We start from the raw sequence: 16,858 nt of genomic DNA on the forward strand, positions 1-16,858 counted from the left end.
CTGGACCCAGGATTAAATAACACTAATCAGAAACTAGAAAATAATGCTCTTTTCAATCTTCATTGATTAAATTGAGGGAAAATAATCTCAGTTTCATGCAAGCATGTTTTTTGTACTTTTCTCTGACACCTGCTAATCACCCATTTTGTCAAAGAGGGAAAAGATTGCAGGCTGAGAGCCTTTGGCAGACATTGATGTCTGCTGGGAATTTGATCCTTGGCCTTGTTTAAATTGTATTTGATTTATTTATGATTGCCTTCTATCTATGGTATATGATACTTCCCATAGCATCATAAAGTTTTATTTACAAATCAGTACATTTAAGCACAAAATAGTAAGTCTATTTAAATAAAAATATTAAGTAAATAATACAGTGCAGATGGAGCAAAAAAATCATGAGTGGTGCATGAAAGCCTAGAGTTTGAAAACAGATTTATTGAAGAGCGCAGGCTCTGAAGCCAGACTACCTGAGTTCAAATCCAGACTCGCTAGCTGTGTGACCTTAGGCAAGTCACTTCCCCTCTCTGAGCCTCAATTTTTTCATGCATTAAATGAGAATAATTATAACACCAGTCCCCTAGGGTAGTCTGAAAGACATACTAAGATCATGTGTATAAAAAACTTTGCGGTGTTTGCTGCTTTTGTTATTATTATAATTATTAAAAATAATGATGGAGGACCTGAGGCACACATTTGTTCACAGACCCAGGAGACATTTTGGCTTTAGGAACTTTTATTTGCATGGGAAAGATGGGGAAACTGAGGCTGAGGATGGGGTGCGGCAAGGGTGTGCAATGAAGCGTCGACTCACTTGGGGACTTCAGTGGCCAGGACAGGGAAGCAGCCCTCACGGTGCCACTGCCTGTCACGCAGGCGGCGCACGGACTGCATCTGTGGCTGGAAGGCCCCCCACTCATTCCAGTGCCGGAAGTCGCCAGGCTCCAGGAGGTACTGGTACCCGCGGTAGCCAGGATACTGATAGCCGACCCAGCTGGGAGGAAAGCAAGAAGGACAGCATGGAGATGGCAGCCCCACTGCCTGGCACCTGGCCCCTGCTTGGACCAGCCTGTTCTCCACCTACCCCTGCAGGCTGCTCTCTCAGCTCTGGGGGCTCAGGCTTGGGTCACATGGGGCTCCTCTGTCCTGGCTTTGCCCCTTCCTGCTGTGTGCCCTTGTGCAAGGACTTCTCCTCTCTGACAGGCCTCAGTTTCCTCTTCTAGAAAGTGGGTATGGTCACAGTTCCTGTTTTATTATGGGTGTTTGGGGGACTAAGTGGGAAAATGCACTTCGAGTGTTTGCTAAGCATGTTGCCTGCATATGGTAGGGACATTAATACTCATCCCACTGAATGTGATGACCACTGTGAGGATGGGGTTCAGCAACTGGTTAGCAAAGAGTAAATAAGAGGGAGGAGGCTTATTTCAAACAATGGGGTGCCTTTGTATGTAAGTGAATTTGTTTGCAGTGGTTGGGAACACATGCTCTGGAATCAAACATACCTCGGTTCAAATCTTAGTTTTGCCATTTACAAGCCATGAAAATTTAGGTAGATGAGTTATCAGAACTCAGTTTACTGTCTGTGAAATGGGGATGATCATGCACCTACCTCATTGGTTTCTTATAAAGATTCAATAACTGTTCATTTAAATTGGTTAGTACAGTGCTTGGTATATAGCAAGCAGTCAATAAAAGTTATTGCTATCAATAACTCATTTCTAACTTCTGTCATTGTCTCTGCTGGGACGGTCTTTCCAGGCTTCTCCCAGACTCCCTGCCCATCTTTCAAAGTCTGTTTTAAGTTCCAGCCTCTTCAGACAAACCTCTGATCTGCCTTCCACCCAACACACATAACCAGGTCCCAGAAACCTTCCTTCCTCCTGTGACCTCCAGCAGCACCAATGCCCTGTGTGGACCATCTCTTACCTAGTATTGTTAAACAGTATTGTGAAATGGTATCTCACAGGTATTTTTGGGTCTCCCCTGCTAGGCTGAGTAAGCTCCTTGGAGGCAGGAACTGGGAATTATTCATTTCTGCCTCCCCAGTGTGCCTAGCACAGTGCCTAGCACATAGACAAGGCTTAGTGATTTGAATGGCATGGATACAGGCTTCTGGGAAGAAGGAAGAGTCAAGAAAAAGGCCAGGGCCCTGATGGTGTTACATAAGCTCCGAGGGTCTGGGGGTGGAGAGACAGAAGGCTGAAATCTGTCTAGAGGAGATCAGGGGTGCCCAGCAAAGTGACCTCCTCTGTGCATTCAGCCCTTCTCTGTGTTCTCCTGGGGATCTGTTTTAAAAGCTTCAAATCCTGAGAGTTCAAAGCAGAAAGTGCCTCTTTAGAGGAGGGGATCTGGTGTGCCCATTGTATAGCTGGCAACACTGAGACACAGAAAGGAGTATAGGCTCACCCAAGTCCCTCAACATGACAGTAACAGAGTCAAGGCCTTCTCATATACAGATTCATCTCTCAGAAGTCATTCTACTCATTTCTTCAGAGGCTCTGGATTTCCCTGAACATTCTGTTTCAGTAGACACATCCAGAATTATCCATCCACATTGGCTCTGACCCCCTGACTTGATTATTCCTTCTGACCACAACTTGGGTTTAGCAGCTCCTATTCTCTCCATCTTCCAGCATTTTAGAACCCATTGCCAGATTTGTTTATAACTGATGTGGAACCCATCAAAGTATGACTCCACACCCCAGAGGAATGAAGCTCTATTGGCAAATCCCGGGGACCAGCACTGGGAGGGGCCGTGGCCTTTCCTAGGAATCTGCTGTTCTGTCCCATAAGGAGGGCAGCCTCTGGGTCTGTCTGTGCTTGAAGCAGGGGACAAGGACCTGGCAAGAGGGATGCTTACGTTCCACTGGAGACCTTCACGCTGCCCACGCGGTCACAGAAGCCATGGGCCCAGAGACTGGGCACGTCATCCTCCTGGATCTCCATGGTGTTGCCCTTGAAGTTGGCACCTTCAAATAGGCAGATCTTGTGCTCCTGGGAGTCCTGAGGAAGGAGAGGCTGGGTCAGGTGTGTGGTGTATGAATGGGGCAAAGAGAACTAACTTAGTGGAGAGAGAGCCGAGTCTGCTCAGGCAACTGTGGGACTCTCCCAGGACTGCTGCTGTCTGGCCAGAAAGGACCCTCCTAGTCTGCGAAAAGTGGATGACAGCCCCCATGTCATAGGGCTGTCATGAGGATGAAAAGACTTAATCCATGTAGAGTACTGAGCATGATGTCTGGCATACACCAAGTGCTCAAAAAATGTATTTATTATTTTTATTATTATGGTCAGGGACCAAGAGGCTCAGAGAGGTCAAGGTTCTAGATCAACATCACACAGCCAGTGAGGGGCAGAAACTTTTGAAGAAACATTGCATTTGGTCTCTCTGTGCCACCAGGAGTTTAAACCACTGCCCTTTTGGATACGTTTCTTACAAACTGGGTAAAAGTTACAAACTGACTCTGGGGCACCGTGTGGCACTGGAAAGGAACACAGATCTGGGTTCAAATCCTTCCTCTGATATTTTATGTGCTGGTAACCTTGGCATCTACCTTGCCCCTCTGAGCCTCAGTTTGTTCATCTACAGAATGGGGTTACTATTACCTCACGAGATTGTGAGTAACAACTACTCAACCCATGGTTGAGTGTCAACTATGTAACAGGCCCACCCTCGCATCTGGGCACATGATTCAACTCTGGCTTGCATCCATTTTTAATGCTTTCATGACTATATGTCTTGTTTTTTAAGTTGGCCTGTTATTTCTGAAGACAAGAATCATCCATCTTTTTAGAAGTTATCATGAGATATTACAAGCCCAAGGGAATGAAGTGCCATGGAGATGAACAGGAAATCATAGCAGAGTGATGCCAACCTTGGTGTCTCTGTCGCACGGACCTGGGTGCAAATCCCAGCCCCATTACTTCCCAGCTGTGTGGCCCTAAGCTGGTCATTTTCCACTTCTGAACTTCAGTTTCTTTGTCTTTAAAATGAATGTTACAACAGCCTCTGCCTCATAGGACTGTTGCAGGTATTACACGAAGGGCAGGTAAAGCCCCCAGCACATAGTAGGTGTTCAATAAATGGGTGCTATGATTATCTAGTATTATTCACCACCAGGAGGAAGAAGGGCTGAGGATGTAAGTGCAGCCTCTATGGAAGACCCCAATAGAAGATTGTAGATGAGGAAAGGGCCAGTTAATTCCTCCAGAGGGACAGAAAGTGGATCAGAGCAGGCTTCATGGAAGAGGTGACACTTGAGAGGGGCCTCGAAGGTTGAGTAGGAGTGTGCAAGGCTGAGAAGGGATGGAGGGTGAGGAGAGGCACCAAGGCAGAGGAGAAGGCACTGGGAAAGCCTGGGAGGTTGGAATGTGCAGGGTGGGTGCGTTGAAAAACAAATATCTGTGTGGTCAGGGTGCCAGAGGGCACATACATGGTTCAAGACAGGGATGGGAGCACAGGGAATCCTTTAAGCTATGGAATGACAAATGCTCTGAGTGGAATTACCAGCTCATGGTAAGTGCTCAATTAGTAGTAACAACTATTACTTAATTACTTTTAAAGCTTTGAAGGCCTTGAGAAAGTTAAGCCAGTCCATGGCTCCCCATTGCTGGTGGAGTCAAGACCAAACTCTTTGCCGTGGCCTGTGAGGTCCTGCAGGACCTTGCCTCTGCTGATGGCCCCTCTCCCGTCTTATGTCTCTTTCCTATCCACTCCCTCTACTGCAGCCACACTGGCTGATTTTGATTTCCTTGGTCACACCAGTTTATCCTTGCTTCAGGAATTTTGCATACACTGTTCCCTGGAGGGCTTTTCCACCTACTCTTCCCATGGCTTATTCAGTTCCCAACCCTTGGGAGCTGGTTCCCTCAACCACCCCTGACCACTCCCACCTCCAACATCAGATCCCTCTTCCACTCTCCTAGCGAGATTGCACAACCCCTGTGCAGCACATATCACAGTGTGTGATTATAGATAGCTTTCCATGATTAGGTTTTCAATAGCTGCCTCCTTGGGTACAGCATAAGTCCCATGAGGGCAATGTCTGTCCAATGCACAGTTGTACACCCAGAGCCTAGAACAGAGCCTGGTAGAAACAGACAAACCTATAGTGGTCGAATGCCTGAGTTTAAGTAGAGATGGTCAGGTTTTTATTTTGGAAAGATCCTCCTAACTTCCCAGGAGAGGGGTTGAAAAGAAGTCAGGGAACCCAGTGTTGGTAGCCTGGATCAGGATAGTGGCAGGGAATAGAAAGCAGGGATTAGACCATTGAATCTCAGCCTTGGCTGCACAGAGAGACTACCTAGGGGTCATGGATAAAGATATCGTTGGCTGGGTCACAGCCCCAGAGATTCAGAATGAACTGGTCTGGGATGGTGTCTGGGCATTGGGATTTTTAAAAAAATTTTTTGGCAACTGGCCAGTACAAGTATCTGAATCCTTGACCTTGGTATTATAACATCATGCTCTAACCAACTGAGCTAACCAGACAGCCCCCAAAATTTCGAGTAATATATTTTATTTAAACAAATACAACCAAAGTATGCTAATTTCAGTATATAACCAATATAAAAATATCAACAGGATATTTTACATTCTTTTAAAAAATTTTTTTTACTATGTATTCAAAACCTGGTGTGTTTTTTACACTTATAGCACATCTCCCTTCAGATTAGCCAAAACTCAAGTGTTCAATAGACACATATAGCTACTGCCTTGAAGGCACCGAGGCAGAGAACAGCCAACTTTTAGAAGCTACTGGAAATGCCCTGGCTGGTCACTCTTCCACACAAGCTTCCTTGACATAGATTGCCACATAAGGGCCATTCAATGATTGAGAGATAAATCTATTAATTCTTACAAAGAGCGCACTATGAAGGCTGAAGATTCAGCCTTGAATTCCGAGAAAAAACACTGTGAATGATCTGGCTTAAGATAAATTTGGTGTTGCCAAAACAGTTGGTGTTGGCACCTGATAGCCTCAAATGGACATTCATGAAAATTCTTCATGAATATTCCCATGATGAAGACAAAAGTTGGCTACCATCAGAGACTAACATTGGTGAGTGAGATGTGGCTGGTTCATAACTCATAGTGAAGATAATTCTGGAAATACTGTGAACCACTTGAGGATATATTCACCTATCTTGGCCTTGAATCTTCTTTAAGCTTACTCAGTTAAATATTATCATAGACTAACTCAGCATGTTGTCTTATTATCAAGAAGTTCAAGCTGTCTTTCCACAATATCCCTCTTTTTAGCCCTTGTGTGATCTTCAGCCTGCATGTTTGGTGTTTTGGATGGGCATTAGGATTTTGAAAGCTTCCGAAGAGACACTAATGTGCAGCCAGGGATTAGAAACATTCTACAAAGAGAATCAAGGAAAATGCAGAAATTTCTAGCTCTAACAACTGGAAGGTTTTGTGTTTATCATTTGCCCAGGGGTCCCAGCACGGGGCTGGGTACATAGTGAGTGTGTCTGGGACGCCTGATGAATTGATGAGCATGAGAATGGCTGTCACACCTCCCTGTCCACCATCCCCTCCTTCTCTCCCTTGCTCAGTCAGACCGGTCCCTGCCCCGCCCCACTGACTCCCCAGCCCCAGCCTGGGGCCACTCACCATCTTGACAGGCCGGAAAGACATGAGCCGGTCACTGCGGTAGCTGCTCGACCACGTGTCCCAGCGCGGGTACTCTCCCTTCTCCAGGACGAACATCTCCCCGCGGAAGTTGGACTGCTCAAAGGCGACCCAGCTGGACATAAGAAAGACCCATGAGGGTGGGGAGAGCCAGGAGGGGCAAAGGCAGACAGGAGAGAAATTGTTAGCCGAAGACCCCCTCCCCACTTGCAAGGCAGCCTGAGACCAGTAGGAAAGTCCAAAGGGGGCCTAACATGTCTGGATTTGATTCTAGGCTATACTACTTACTGGTTGTGTGACTATGGGCAAGTGTCTTCACCTCTCTGAGCCTCGGTTTCCTCATCTACACTAATACACTATTTTCCTGGAGTTGGTGAAGGATTAAATGAAATAATGCATGTAATTATCTGAGAAAACTATTTCCCCAGATGTAGGATTCACACATGATTTGACTGCATACTATAAGGACCTGGAGTCAAATAACACATAAAGAGACATTTTCTTTTAAGCCTGATGAGAGCTAGGAAAAAGTTTCTGTTTGATGTTAATATGTCCTTAAACCTTTCTAATCTCTCTTTTTGTAACAAAGGAAAAACAAGACACCAGCCCAGAGCTTTGGGCAGGCAATGGTATAATAGTATCATTTTTGTGTTCATTATATTAATTTTTTATGGATACCTTTTATTTGTAGCAAGTGGCACTAGCATTCCATTTACAAAAATGATGTAAAGATTCTTTTAAAATATATTTATTTGTGATTAGAAGGATCATTTTAAATGAAATATATTAAATAAATAATAGTCTGAGATACAGAGGTAAGGTAAAAACTGACACAGGGGCTTGAATCTTATGTAGGATAAAGACTGGCCCAGCATACAGGAGACGCTCAGTAGCTGGTATGGGGATAGTGGAAGGAAATGATGGTGACAATCTACCTCTCGGACACCTATGAGAATTAAATATGATAGAGTATATGAAGGTGTTCAGTTTTTTACAAGGACTAATTAAAATTTAAAGTCAAATGAGGACTTTTCCTGGCTTTCCAAGTATAGCTTGATTAAGGATAGGGAGTGAGCTTGTGTTGGAGAGACCAGGGGTTGGGGGGAAATAGGATGACCCCCAGTCCTCAGAAGGCTGAGAACAAGGCCCCTTGACCTTTGCTCTATATGTGTTCTGGAGTTCTCAGGGAACAAGAGAGGGCTGAGAGGACACTGACACTAGCATCATCTCCCTGGGAGTTGCCGAAACCTTCCTCTCCCCATAAGGAGATGGGTAATGAGCTACCACCATGGACTGAGACAGTATGTGTCCCAGGAGCCACAGGTCCTTGTTTGAGGGATGAGCCACCCACACTGAAGTGACAGAATTGAAGATGTAGACTCATCCTCTCCGAGTAGAGTTGAATCTGCCTCAGACCTGTCTTATCTGGAATGAAGGGAAAAGGATAGGTGGATGAAGGGATGGATGGATGGATGGATGGATGGGGGAGGGGCAAGTAGATAGATGAATAAACATATGGAGAATGGACGGATGGATGGATTGATCTACAGATAGATGGATAGATGGACGGGTAAGTAGATGGATGATGAATAGATGGATGGAAACATAGATGGGAAGGGAGCCTTGGAAGGTGGTATCACAGTGAGGTTAAGAACATAAACTCTGGAAACAGACAGACCTGAGTTCTAATCCCAGCTCGCTGTTTATTTGCTGTGTGACTTTGGGCAGTCACTTAAGCATGCTAAGCTTTGGTAAAAGAGAGGCACTGATTGCATCTACCTTCTCATGAGGTTATGAGGTCCTAAAAGAGGGAACGCATGTAACAGATCCAGCACAGAATAAGCACCATAAATAAAAATGTTTATGATTAAAGAGGGAGGGAAGCTACTGGAGGTCTGGGCTTATAGAAAGACAGACACTGATGTGGTCCTGCCATCCAGCCCACCCTCCCCCAAAACCTCTCCTGTCCTCTTCAGGAGGACCAGTGAAGAGCTGTCGTATGAGTGAGAAATTTAAAATATTTATGTCAATGCCAGAAGAGAGGTAGAGTGAAAAATTTAATTTACAGATATGGAAACTGAGGCTCATAGGGGTTAAGTCACCGGCTGGCACACGATGGTGTCAGGTGTCAGGTGTCAGGCTGAAGTCTCAGACAGGCACACCTCCCCACCCCTGTGCTGAGGGCACGCCTCTACTCCCTTCCCCTGCCTACCTCATCCTCCTCATCCTTTCTCCGCACCTGTTTATTTCACTGCTCAGCCACCTCTGACCCAGATCCAGACCCCTGGATTACAGGCCGTTTCTTTCCCCATCAGGCACAGCCCCAGAGTACACACTAGAAATCAGCTGCATCTTTGTTTGAGGAGAAATACTCTGGGTTTGAGTCACTGGCACCAAAAAAAGCCTGAAAACCCAAGCTGGCCACATCCGGCAGTTTCTGTTCCCAGCTAGCTCTGGGGCTGAGGGTGGGGCTGAGGTTGTGTTGACCACACCGGGGGCGGGGTGGGTGCAGGAGGTAGACATGGCCCCCAGAGCTTACTCTGGACCAGGATGACTTGGCTGAATTCCCAGAGCCATGAGGAGGATAAACAGTCATCATAGTCACCTGCCATGTTTGGGTGGCCACGAAGTGCCAGGTCTCAGAATAATCCCGGGAGGCATGGTGGGGACTGTCACTGTCCCCATTTTAGAGATGAGAAAACAGGTTTGGAAACTAAATGAGGCAAATGGGGGAGTCAGGGCTTGACCTCAAAGTCCATCTCTGCTCTTTGTACTGCAAAGAGCCCCACGATGTTCAGAATACAGGCTGACCATACCCTTTTGGGGCTTTCTGAGGGGGGAGATGAGAGCAAAGAGGCCACGTGGGTCTTATCCTGGGGCTGGCCCAGCACCTTGACCTCAGCACACAGGAGCTGGAGCTGAGGCAGCACCTCTGTCCAAGAGATGATTTTTGCTGCTTTCTCGGGGGTCACTAAGGCCCAGCAAAGCCCAGAGAGCCAGAAACAGGCAGTGAGGTATGGTGATTGAGAGCACTGGGAATAAAATCAACCAGCCTGAGTCAAATCTCAGCTCTGCCACTTACCACTAGGTGACCTTGGCCAAAAACCTTAACCCCTCTGAGCCTCACTGTCCCCATCTGTCAAATGGGGATAAGAACAGCCCCTCTCTCATACACTGCGGTGCAGTCATCTAGGTAAAGCCCTCAGTCTGTGCCTGGCACTTAGTGGGTGCTCTACAGATGCTTACTATTACTCCAGGGGTTGTTTGATGCCCAGGAGAGGGGATAGAGTGAACATTTGGCTCTTTGGCCTCCTCCTGCCCTTAGTGACAGGCTAGGGTTCCTTATATAGTAGAAGCAGTGTTTTTCTGGAGCCCAGAACCAGGACTGTCAGTGTGACCTTACACTAATCAGATCACCTCTCTGAGCCTCAGTTTCCTCATCTGTAAAAGAGGAAGGAGAATAATTCCTCCCTCTCAGGTTCGAAATGAGGATTGGAAGTAATATATGTGCCACTAGTATGGTTGCAGGTGCTCTGTAAATGGCAGCTACTATTAATGTGCTATTATTATTTTACTATAGCAGAGGGAGTTGCCCTCCCCCGCCCAACACTCACGGCCCCGAGGTGACAATGAGGCTGCGCACTCGGTCGAAGCCACGGTCTCCCAGGTTCGGGCACTCCCCGGAGAATTCCATCCGACGGCCCTGGAAGTTTTCCTGCTCGAAGACCACCAGCTGCAGGAGAGAAGTCCCCACGCCGAGGAGGAGAGTGAATAGGGAGGAGTACCTCCAAACTGGAAAGGCTCTCAGTCAAAAATACAGTAAGTAAAGTCCCTATATAAATCAAAACAGGCCGAACATGGGTCACGTGAGAATGTGTCATGAGCCACAGTTTGTGAAATTATCCTGTCTTCCCATTTCCCCACTTGTGAACTTAAGGTCTGTGTCATCATTAGGAACTGGTGAATCTCCCTTCCAGAACTTTCTCTGTGCTAATCCTCCTGCCTGAAATGCCTTCTGCACCACACACCCCCATCTTGGAGCTCCCACTGCCTAACTCATGTTCCCTAACTCATGTTCAAAGCTAGATGTCATGTACTGTTTTCTGTTCTAGGCTCAGTTGTCACCTTCTCCAGGAAGCTTTTCCTGATTGCGCTCCCACCCCCCAATGAAGGCTTGGTTTGTGTCCCACACTGCTCACCCCATTAGCAGCACAAGTAACAACACTACACAGTCAGTGCTTCTTTGCATTGGGTGTTTCTCTCTCTGTGTGTGCACCTCTCTCCCTTCTTACCCAAGCCCTACAAAGACCAAGGGTTCCTCCAGGGCAGGGCCTAGGGCTGATCCATTTCTGTATCTCCAGCCCTAGCCCAGCACCTGCCACAGAGCTGATTCTTAGGGAACACCGTCCCGTCTATCCTTCACATCACAGGGGTGAACTTGAGCTAAGCTTCTGTCCTCACCAAGCCTCTCATTTTGGTTCTTTACCAACTTGCTGGCCCAGATTGGGAAAACTTTGCTATTCACTTGAACTGAGGCAATTGTCTGCCTTGTTTGAGCCTTAATTTCCCCAGCTGTAAAAGGAGGAGGTTCACATAGCTTTGACCCAGCACTTCCTCTCCTGCTCTTGTCCACACAAGAGAAACTCCTGCAGTAGGGCCCCAGGAGACAGGGATGAGAACATTCAGGCCAGGCTGTTCTCAACAGCAGAGCTAACAGCCACCCAAGTTGTCCTCAGTAGGATAGTGATGGTCACACTCTGCAGAATCATTCAGCAGCCAAAATGAATGCCCCACAGGGATGCACAACAGCATGGATGGATATCAGGGACCTCACAGTAGGTAAAAAGCAAGGAGAAAGACCCAGAGTAATCACATACAACATATTTCAATAAGTTAAACAGAAGTAAAATGAAAATATATACTTATAAAGGAATAATGCATAAAAGAGCATTAAAAAAACAAGCAAGCAGATGATGGACACACGATGACAGTTGCCTGGAGCTGGGGAGGGAGGCAGTGGGCTCATGGGGGGCACCTTAGAGTTAGGAAGAGGATTTTCACCAAGTCCTGGCTTTTATATGGGTGGTGGGTTTGCAGGCACCTGTTGCATTCTTATAAATTAAATAAAAATTAACTATTAAATAAGTCACTACATAAATAAAAGCCAGTCATGCATGAACCACGTGAAACCGTGTCATGAACCAAGCCTTGCAAAATGACCCAGCTCTATGCACCTGAGGTTTGAAACCAAACCAAACCAAGCCAAATTCCAGAGGACTGGACAACTTGCTCTCCAGGACTGCTTTCAGCCTGAATCACTTTGAACAATTTCCAGGAGGGTCTGAGGTCATCCTGCTGCCCTGGTGAACCTCCCAGACAGGTGGGTCCTGCTGCTGAGCCAGACCACTTCCTTTCCTTCTCTTTCTGTTTCTAGCTTTCGATAAACTCTGAGCACGTGCTCGTGCAGGTCTGGCATGACTGCAGGTGTCCCTGCAGCTGTGAAGCATTGCGTTTTAGTTTCCTTCTCTTTCTGTTTCTAGCTTTCGATAAACTCTGAGCACGTGCTCGTGCAGGTCTGGCACGACTGCAGGTGTCCCTGCAGCTGTGAAGCATTGCGTTTTAGTTGTTGTTATTATTTTACAACCCCAGAACAAGTCCCTTCTTTGTAGGTGTGTTGAAAGTCCCAGCCATTTTCCTGGGCTCCCAGATTAGCTGGGCCATGTTTGTGTCTGGGAAGGAGAAGGAAAGGGAGAAAAGAGGAGGGAAAGGACGGGGAGGTGGAGAAGAAGAAAAGGAGAAAAGAGAAAAAATAGACAAAGGAGAAGAGAGAGCAAGAGGGGAGGAGGAGGAGGGGGAGGGGAAAGTGGAGGGGGAGGGGGAGGTGGAAGCTGAGAAGGGGCAGGAAGGAAGGGGAGGAGGAGGCAGAGGGGTGAAGCCCAGCCACCCCACCCCCAGGTCCTTACCCGGTAGCTCCCAGGAGGCAGGTCCCCTGCTTTGGCACTGGGTGTGGGCGCGGATGCCGGGGCCGGGGCAGGACCGGGGCCTGAGGCTGGTGCAGTGGGTGAGGTCCCCTTTCCCTTGCCATCGGACGCTGGGTTCACCGCCGTGGTGGCTGAGGCCGTGGCGGCCTTTGCAGCCTGAGACATGGTTCCCACCTGCAAAAACCTGTGAAGAAACCTCTGGCCTAGGTGAATTCGGAGGTCGCACCCTCCAGCTGTCTCCTGCTCTCAGACCCCCTCACCCTGTGTTTCCAGGCTTCTTTGAACTCATTTCCTCTCCTTCTCCTGAAATGTAAGATTGGAAGATTTTTTGTCCCATCCTTGCTCCCTAGCCAAGAATGCCCTGTTTGGGGACCACTCACCCTTAATATATCTTCCCTCCAGGCTTTGTCCACGCTATTCCCTCCACCAGCCGCACCCTCCCTCCTACCCCCAATTACACTGCTAGGTCCTTCCTGAGCCCCCTGCCTCTTTCCACACTACTCATCACACTTAATTGCATGTGCAGCTTTGATATTTCTCACCAGGTCAATAACAAGTCACATTTGGAAGAACTTAAGGGATGCAGGCACTGGTGCATGCATTAATGAACTCCTCTGACCCTGACCCTGACCCCACCCCACTGAGTAGCTGCTATCATTCTCCCCTCTGAGCAGTCTAAGGCTTGCAGAGGGGAGGTGTCCTGCCCAAGCCCAACGACTAAGTGATGGGGCTCCGATTTCAACTCAAGCGGACCCAGCAACTGGGTTATTAAACGCTCTGCCTTTACTGGGTTGGATTCATCCACCCCTCCATCCCTAGAGCTGGGGCCCCACAACCAGCACACAGGAGAGGGAATGAAAGCATGTTCCCACCTCCCCTCCCAGTCTGCTGCCTCTGGCATGCTGTGCGTGTGTGTGTATGTGTGTGTAGAAACAGAAGTGGGGACTAGGGCATGAAGGAGGACCCCAGGGGACCCCCTGTTTACTGCATGTGGAGGGTTCTGAGAATGAGGACTGTGGCTGTGAGGGCATTGGGTGGAGAGGGCTCTGGTCAGTTACAGTGGTTCCTCATGGCTCATGGGGTCATGGACTCCTTTCTTTGAGTGTCTGATGAACACCTTGAACTTGTCCCCAGAAAAATAAAGTCCCCTTTAATTTTGGAGACAATTTCAGGGAATGCAATGACCCCCTGACCGCGCAGATGAAGACCCTCTGGTCTGGCTGATTCCTGAACATTCTCTGTGAGAAGGAGCTAGGTGGGGCAAGCAGGTCCCACCCCCAACCTCCCCTGAGGAAGACTCTGGGGTGCTCTGTGCGCCATGGGCAGGCCAGATGTCTGGGCCACATATGTGGCTTTTAGCTTTGCTGCCCCCCTCAAGTCTATGAAACCGCCTCCAGGCTGGTGGCTGGACTCATTTCTTCCTGGAGATGCTCTTTCTCTCTCTCCTTCTCCCTCTCCGTCTTCCTCCCTCTGCCTGTCTCTCTATTTCTACCATTAGTTCTCTCCCTCTCTCTCTGCCTGCCCTTCTGTCTCTGTCTCTGTTTCTCTCTCCCCAGTTCTCCGCTTGTCTCTCTTTATCTATTCTTTATTACCACCCTGACATCGTCTCTCTCTCCTGTTTATTTCTGTCTTCTCTGTTCTCTCTCTGCCCCCTTCTCCCTCTCCCTTTCTTCCTCTCTCTCTGTCTCTATCTTGGTTGCCCTGCCTCTCCGACTCTCTCACTTACTGCCCTCTCTGCCTCTCTCTCTCTCTGCCTCTGTTCTGCTGTCTCCTCCCCTTCAGCTCTCAGCAGCATGGTAGGTTCTCTCTTACCTGGGGACTTGCTACTTCCTGCTGGAGGACAGGCAGGCGGGCAGGAGGGCGCTGTGGGTGACTAGGGGCCGACCCCCCATTTTATAGTCTGGCAGACATCAGGCCCTATGGTCTGTGGCACAAAGCGGGAGCTGGCTCAGCAGGCCTGGCAGGGGGTGGGAGACCAGGCAGACCCGCCTGGGCCACTGCAGCACTTTCCATTGTGAGTCCCGCGCACACAGCAGAAAGCCTGGCCAGTGGCAGCAGCTCCACCTTCCCACCTGACCCAGCCAGTGATGGGCTGCCAGCACGGGGGCAGGGAAAGGGGGAGCCCTGGGGAGGCAGGAGACCTGGGTTTGAGTCCTGACTCAGCCACTATGTGCTGCGTGGTCTTTGGTAGGTCTCTACCCCTGGGGAGCACAAGTGTCCCTATTGGATGCTGCACAGAAAAGGTGACAACGAGCATAGGAGAAATGCTTTATAGAGGCAGATGTGAGTTGGACATCGACGGCTCCATTTAGTGAGCGCTTACTGGGTGTTAAGTGTTTTATCCGTGTGGCCTGGTCACTCTGCAGCCCCGCCTGCCTTATTTCATCACAGTCACCTCACGGGGGACAGAGCTAGGGTACGGGGAGGTCGAGCAGCCTGCATCCCTGCTTCTAGGGAGGCATAGGGATGGGCGGAGTCTCTCTGTCTCAGGTGGATTGAACATTAATTCCTGGTCTTGTTTTTTTGCCCACATTGGGCACCATCCTTTCCTGACCTGCTCATAGGCCCCCCCAGCCCCCATTATCTGACCCCAGAGACAGACTGGTGGCGAGGAATATGTCTGCCTGTCTCAGAGCCTCCCCCTCTGGGAAGCCCCTAGCCCCACCACAGCTAGCTCACCACCAGCACCAGCACTGAGCCTGGCACACGCATCAATACATGGTGACTAAATTCCTTGGTTGTTCCAAGGATCAAGACAGAAGTGGGGTGCAGGGAAGACAGGGAAACCAAGGTGAGAAGAGAGGAATAGGGAGACCGATGGGGAGAAGTGGAGAGTGACAGAAAAAGAAAGATGATAGAGACAGAGATACAGAGGGGCCGAGGAGGAGGATGGTGCAGGAGAGAGAGACAGAGGCAGAGGTCAGGGTAGGACAATAAGGACTCAGAACAACGGAACATGCCAGAAGTCATATGGTCTACCTCCCTCATCTCACAAATGGGGAAACTGAGGCCCAGGTGGGAAAAAGTGACTTCAACAAGATCACACGGTGTGAGCTCACAATGGGGCTGGGGCCAGAGGGACCCTCAGAACCGCTCAGCCAGATCATCTGCAGTCTGACTCCCCAGCCCCAGGCAGGGCGAGTGGCAGGTGTCTGTACAGGTTCCTGTCTCTTCTTTGGGGGTCCAGGCTCCCCATGGAGCCCAGCTCCGCTTTGTGCCTTGCGATCACCCTGGCCTGGGGCTGGCTCTGCCTCTGCCTCTCCACCCACCCGGCAATCTCTACTTCCCAGCCTGGGCTCAGCCTTTCATCCTGTGCCAAGGCCTGGGGGTGGGTTGGGGCAGGAACCACAGGATGGGGCAGCCACTGGAATCGGGGCCAAGATGCCTGTGGTGAGGGCCACCCACAGGTCTGAGCTTCAAGGCCTGGCCGTCTGGGGCAGTTCCGTGCCCCTGTTGGCAATGGGCCATCTGTCAAAGGGTGGGGGCAGAGGAAGGCGATGGCCCACCATGCTGGATGGCTCCACTCTGAGCATTTTCTGGACTCCTCACTATGAGGGTGGAGTCTCTGGGATTAATCCCATTTACAGATGAGGAAACCAAAGCAACTGTCTTTCACCTCTCTGAGCCTTCTTCTCATCTGTAAAATGGAATTGGGACTCACGCCTTTTTAATTCCTGAACCCAAGCTCTTAGAAACTATGCGCTGCCCTCTTGCTTTTTATGAATGATTATTTAATGATAATCATTTTTATTATGAGCAATGGTGATGATGAAGATGATGGAGATACATAATGCTTTTAATGTTCCAGGAGCAGCTCCATGTGCAGTTCAGGGATAATTCACATTTATCCTCACAATACCCCTGTCTGTTAGGCTAAACCCAATTTACTTTGCTATACTCATTTTATACACGAGGAAACTAAGGCTCGGAGAGATTAAGTAACATGCTCAAAGTTATCCAGCCAGCAAGAGTGGGATGCAAACCCCAGCTGTCTCGCCATAGACACTGCATTCTTAACCTTTAGTTTTCATAGCAACACTTCATCAAAGTCATGCATTTGATAGAGCTTCATTTAATCCTCCCAGGAGGGAACTGATATTGCCATTTTACAGGCCATGAGCGGGACTCAGATATCCTCCAGGTCACCCAGATAGTAAGAGGCAGGGTTGGATTTCACCTCGAGGGACCTGGTTTCTGGCCATGCTCTTTCCTATGCTGTGAGAGACCTCCTTAGGCCAGCTCA

At 48.8% G+C, this 16,858-nt stretch overlaps 1 protein-coding gene across 1 annotated transcript; it reads right to left on the bottom strand.

The window, feature by feature from the left end:
- Nucleotides 1-715: 715 nt before the first annotated feature.
- On the bottom strand, nt 716-14,529 carry CRYBB1 (crystallin, beta B1). The gene is made up of 6 exons (XM_008578288.1): nt 14,428-14,529; nt 12,598-12,799; nt 10,249-10,367; nt 6,617-6,749; nt 2,858-3,000; nt 716-991 (listed from the first exon to the last, which is right to left on the bottom strand). Exons 2-6 carry the CDS (start codon nt 12,778-12,780, stop codon nt 808-810), a joined length of 762 nt encoding a protein of 253 aa, XP_008576510.1. The 5' UTR covers nt 12,781-12,799; nt 14,428-14,529; the 3' UTR covers nt 716-807.
- Between the last annotated feature and the right edge of the window lie 2,329 nt (nt 14,530-16,858).

Source organism: Galeopterus variegatus, unplaced genomic scaffold (assembly GCF_000696425.1).
Source record: "Galeopterus variegatus unplaced genomic scaffold, G_variegatus-3.0.2 Scaffold1656, whole genome shotgun sequence".
NCBI lineage: Eukaryota > Metazoa > Chordata > Mammalia > Dermoptera > Cynocephalidae > Galeopterus > Galeopterus variegatus.

Excerpts from the sequence above, each read along its gene's own strand:
- CRYBB1 (XM_008578288.1), bottom strand. The coding sequence starts at position 12,780 with ATGTCTCAGGCTGCAAAGGCCGCCACGGCCTCAGCCACCACGGCGGTG. Across the intron at positions 6,750-10,248 it reads CTCATTGTCACCTCGGGGCC|CTGGGTCGCCTTTGAGCAGT; the intron begins GTGAGTGTTGGG and ends TCTTATGTCCAG. Across the intron at positions 3,001-6,616 it reads CTTTCCGGCCTGTCAAGATG|GACTCCCAGGAGCACAAGAT; the intron begins GTGAGTGGCCCC and ends CTCCTTCCTCAG.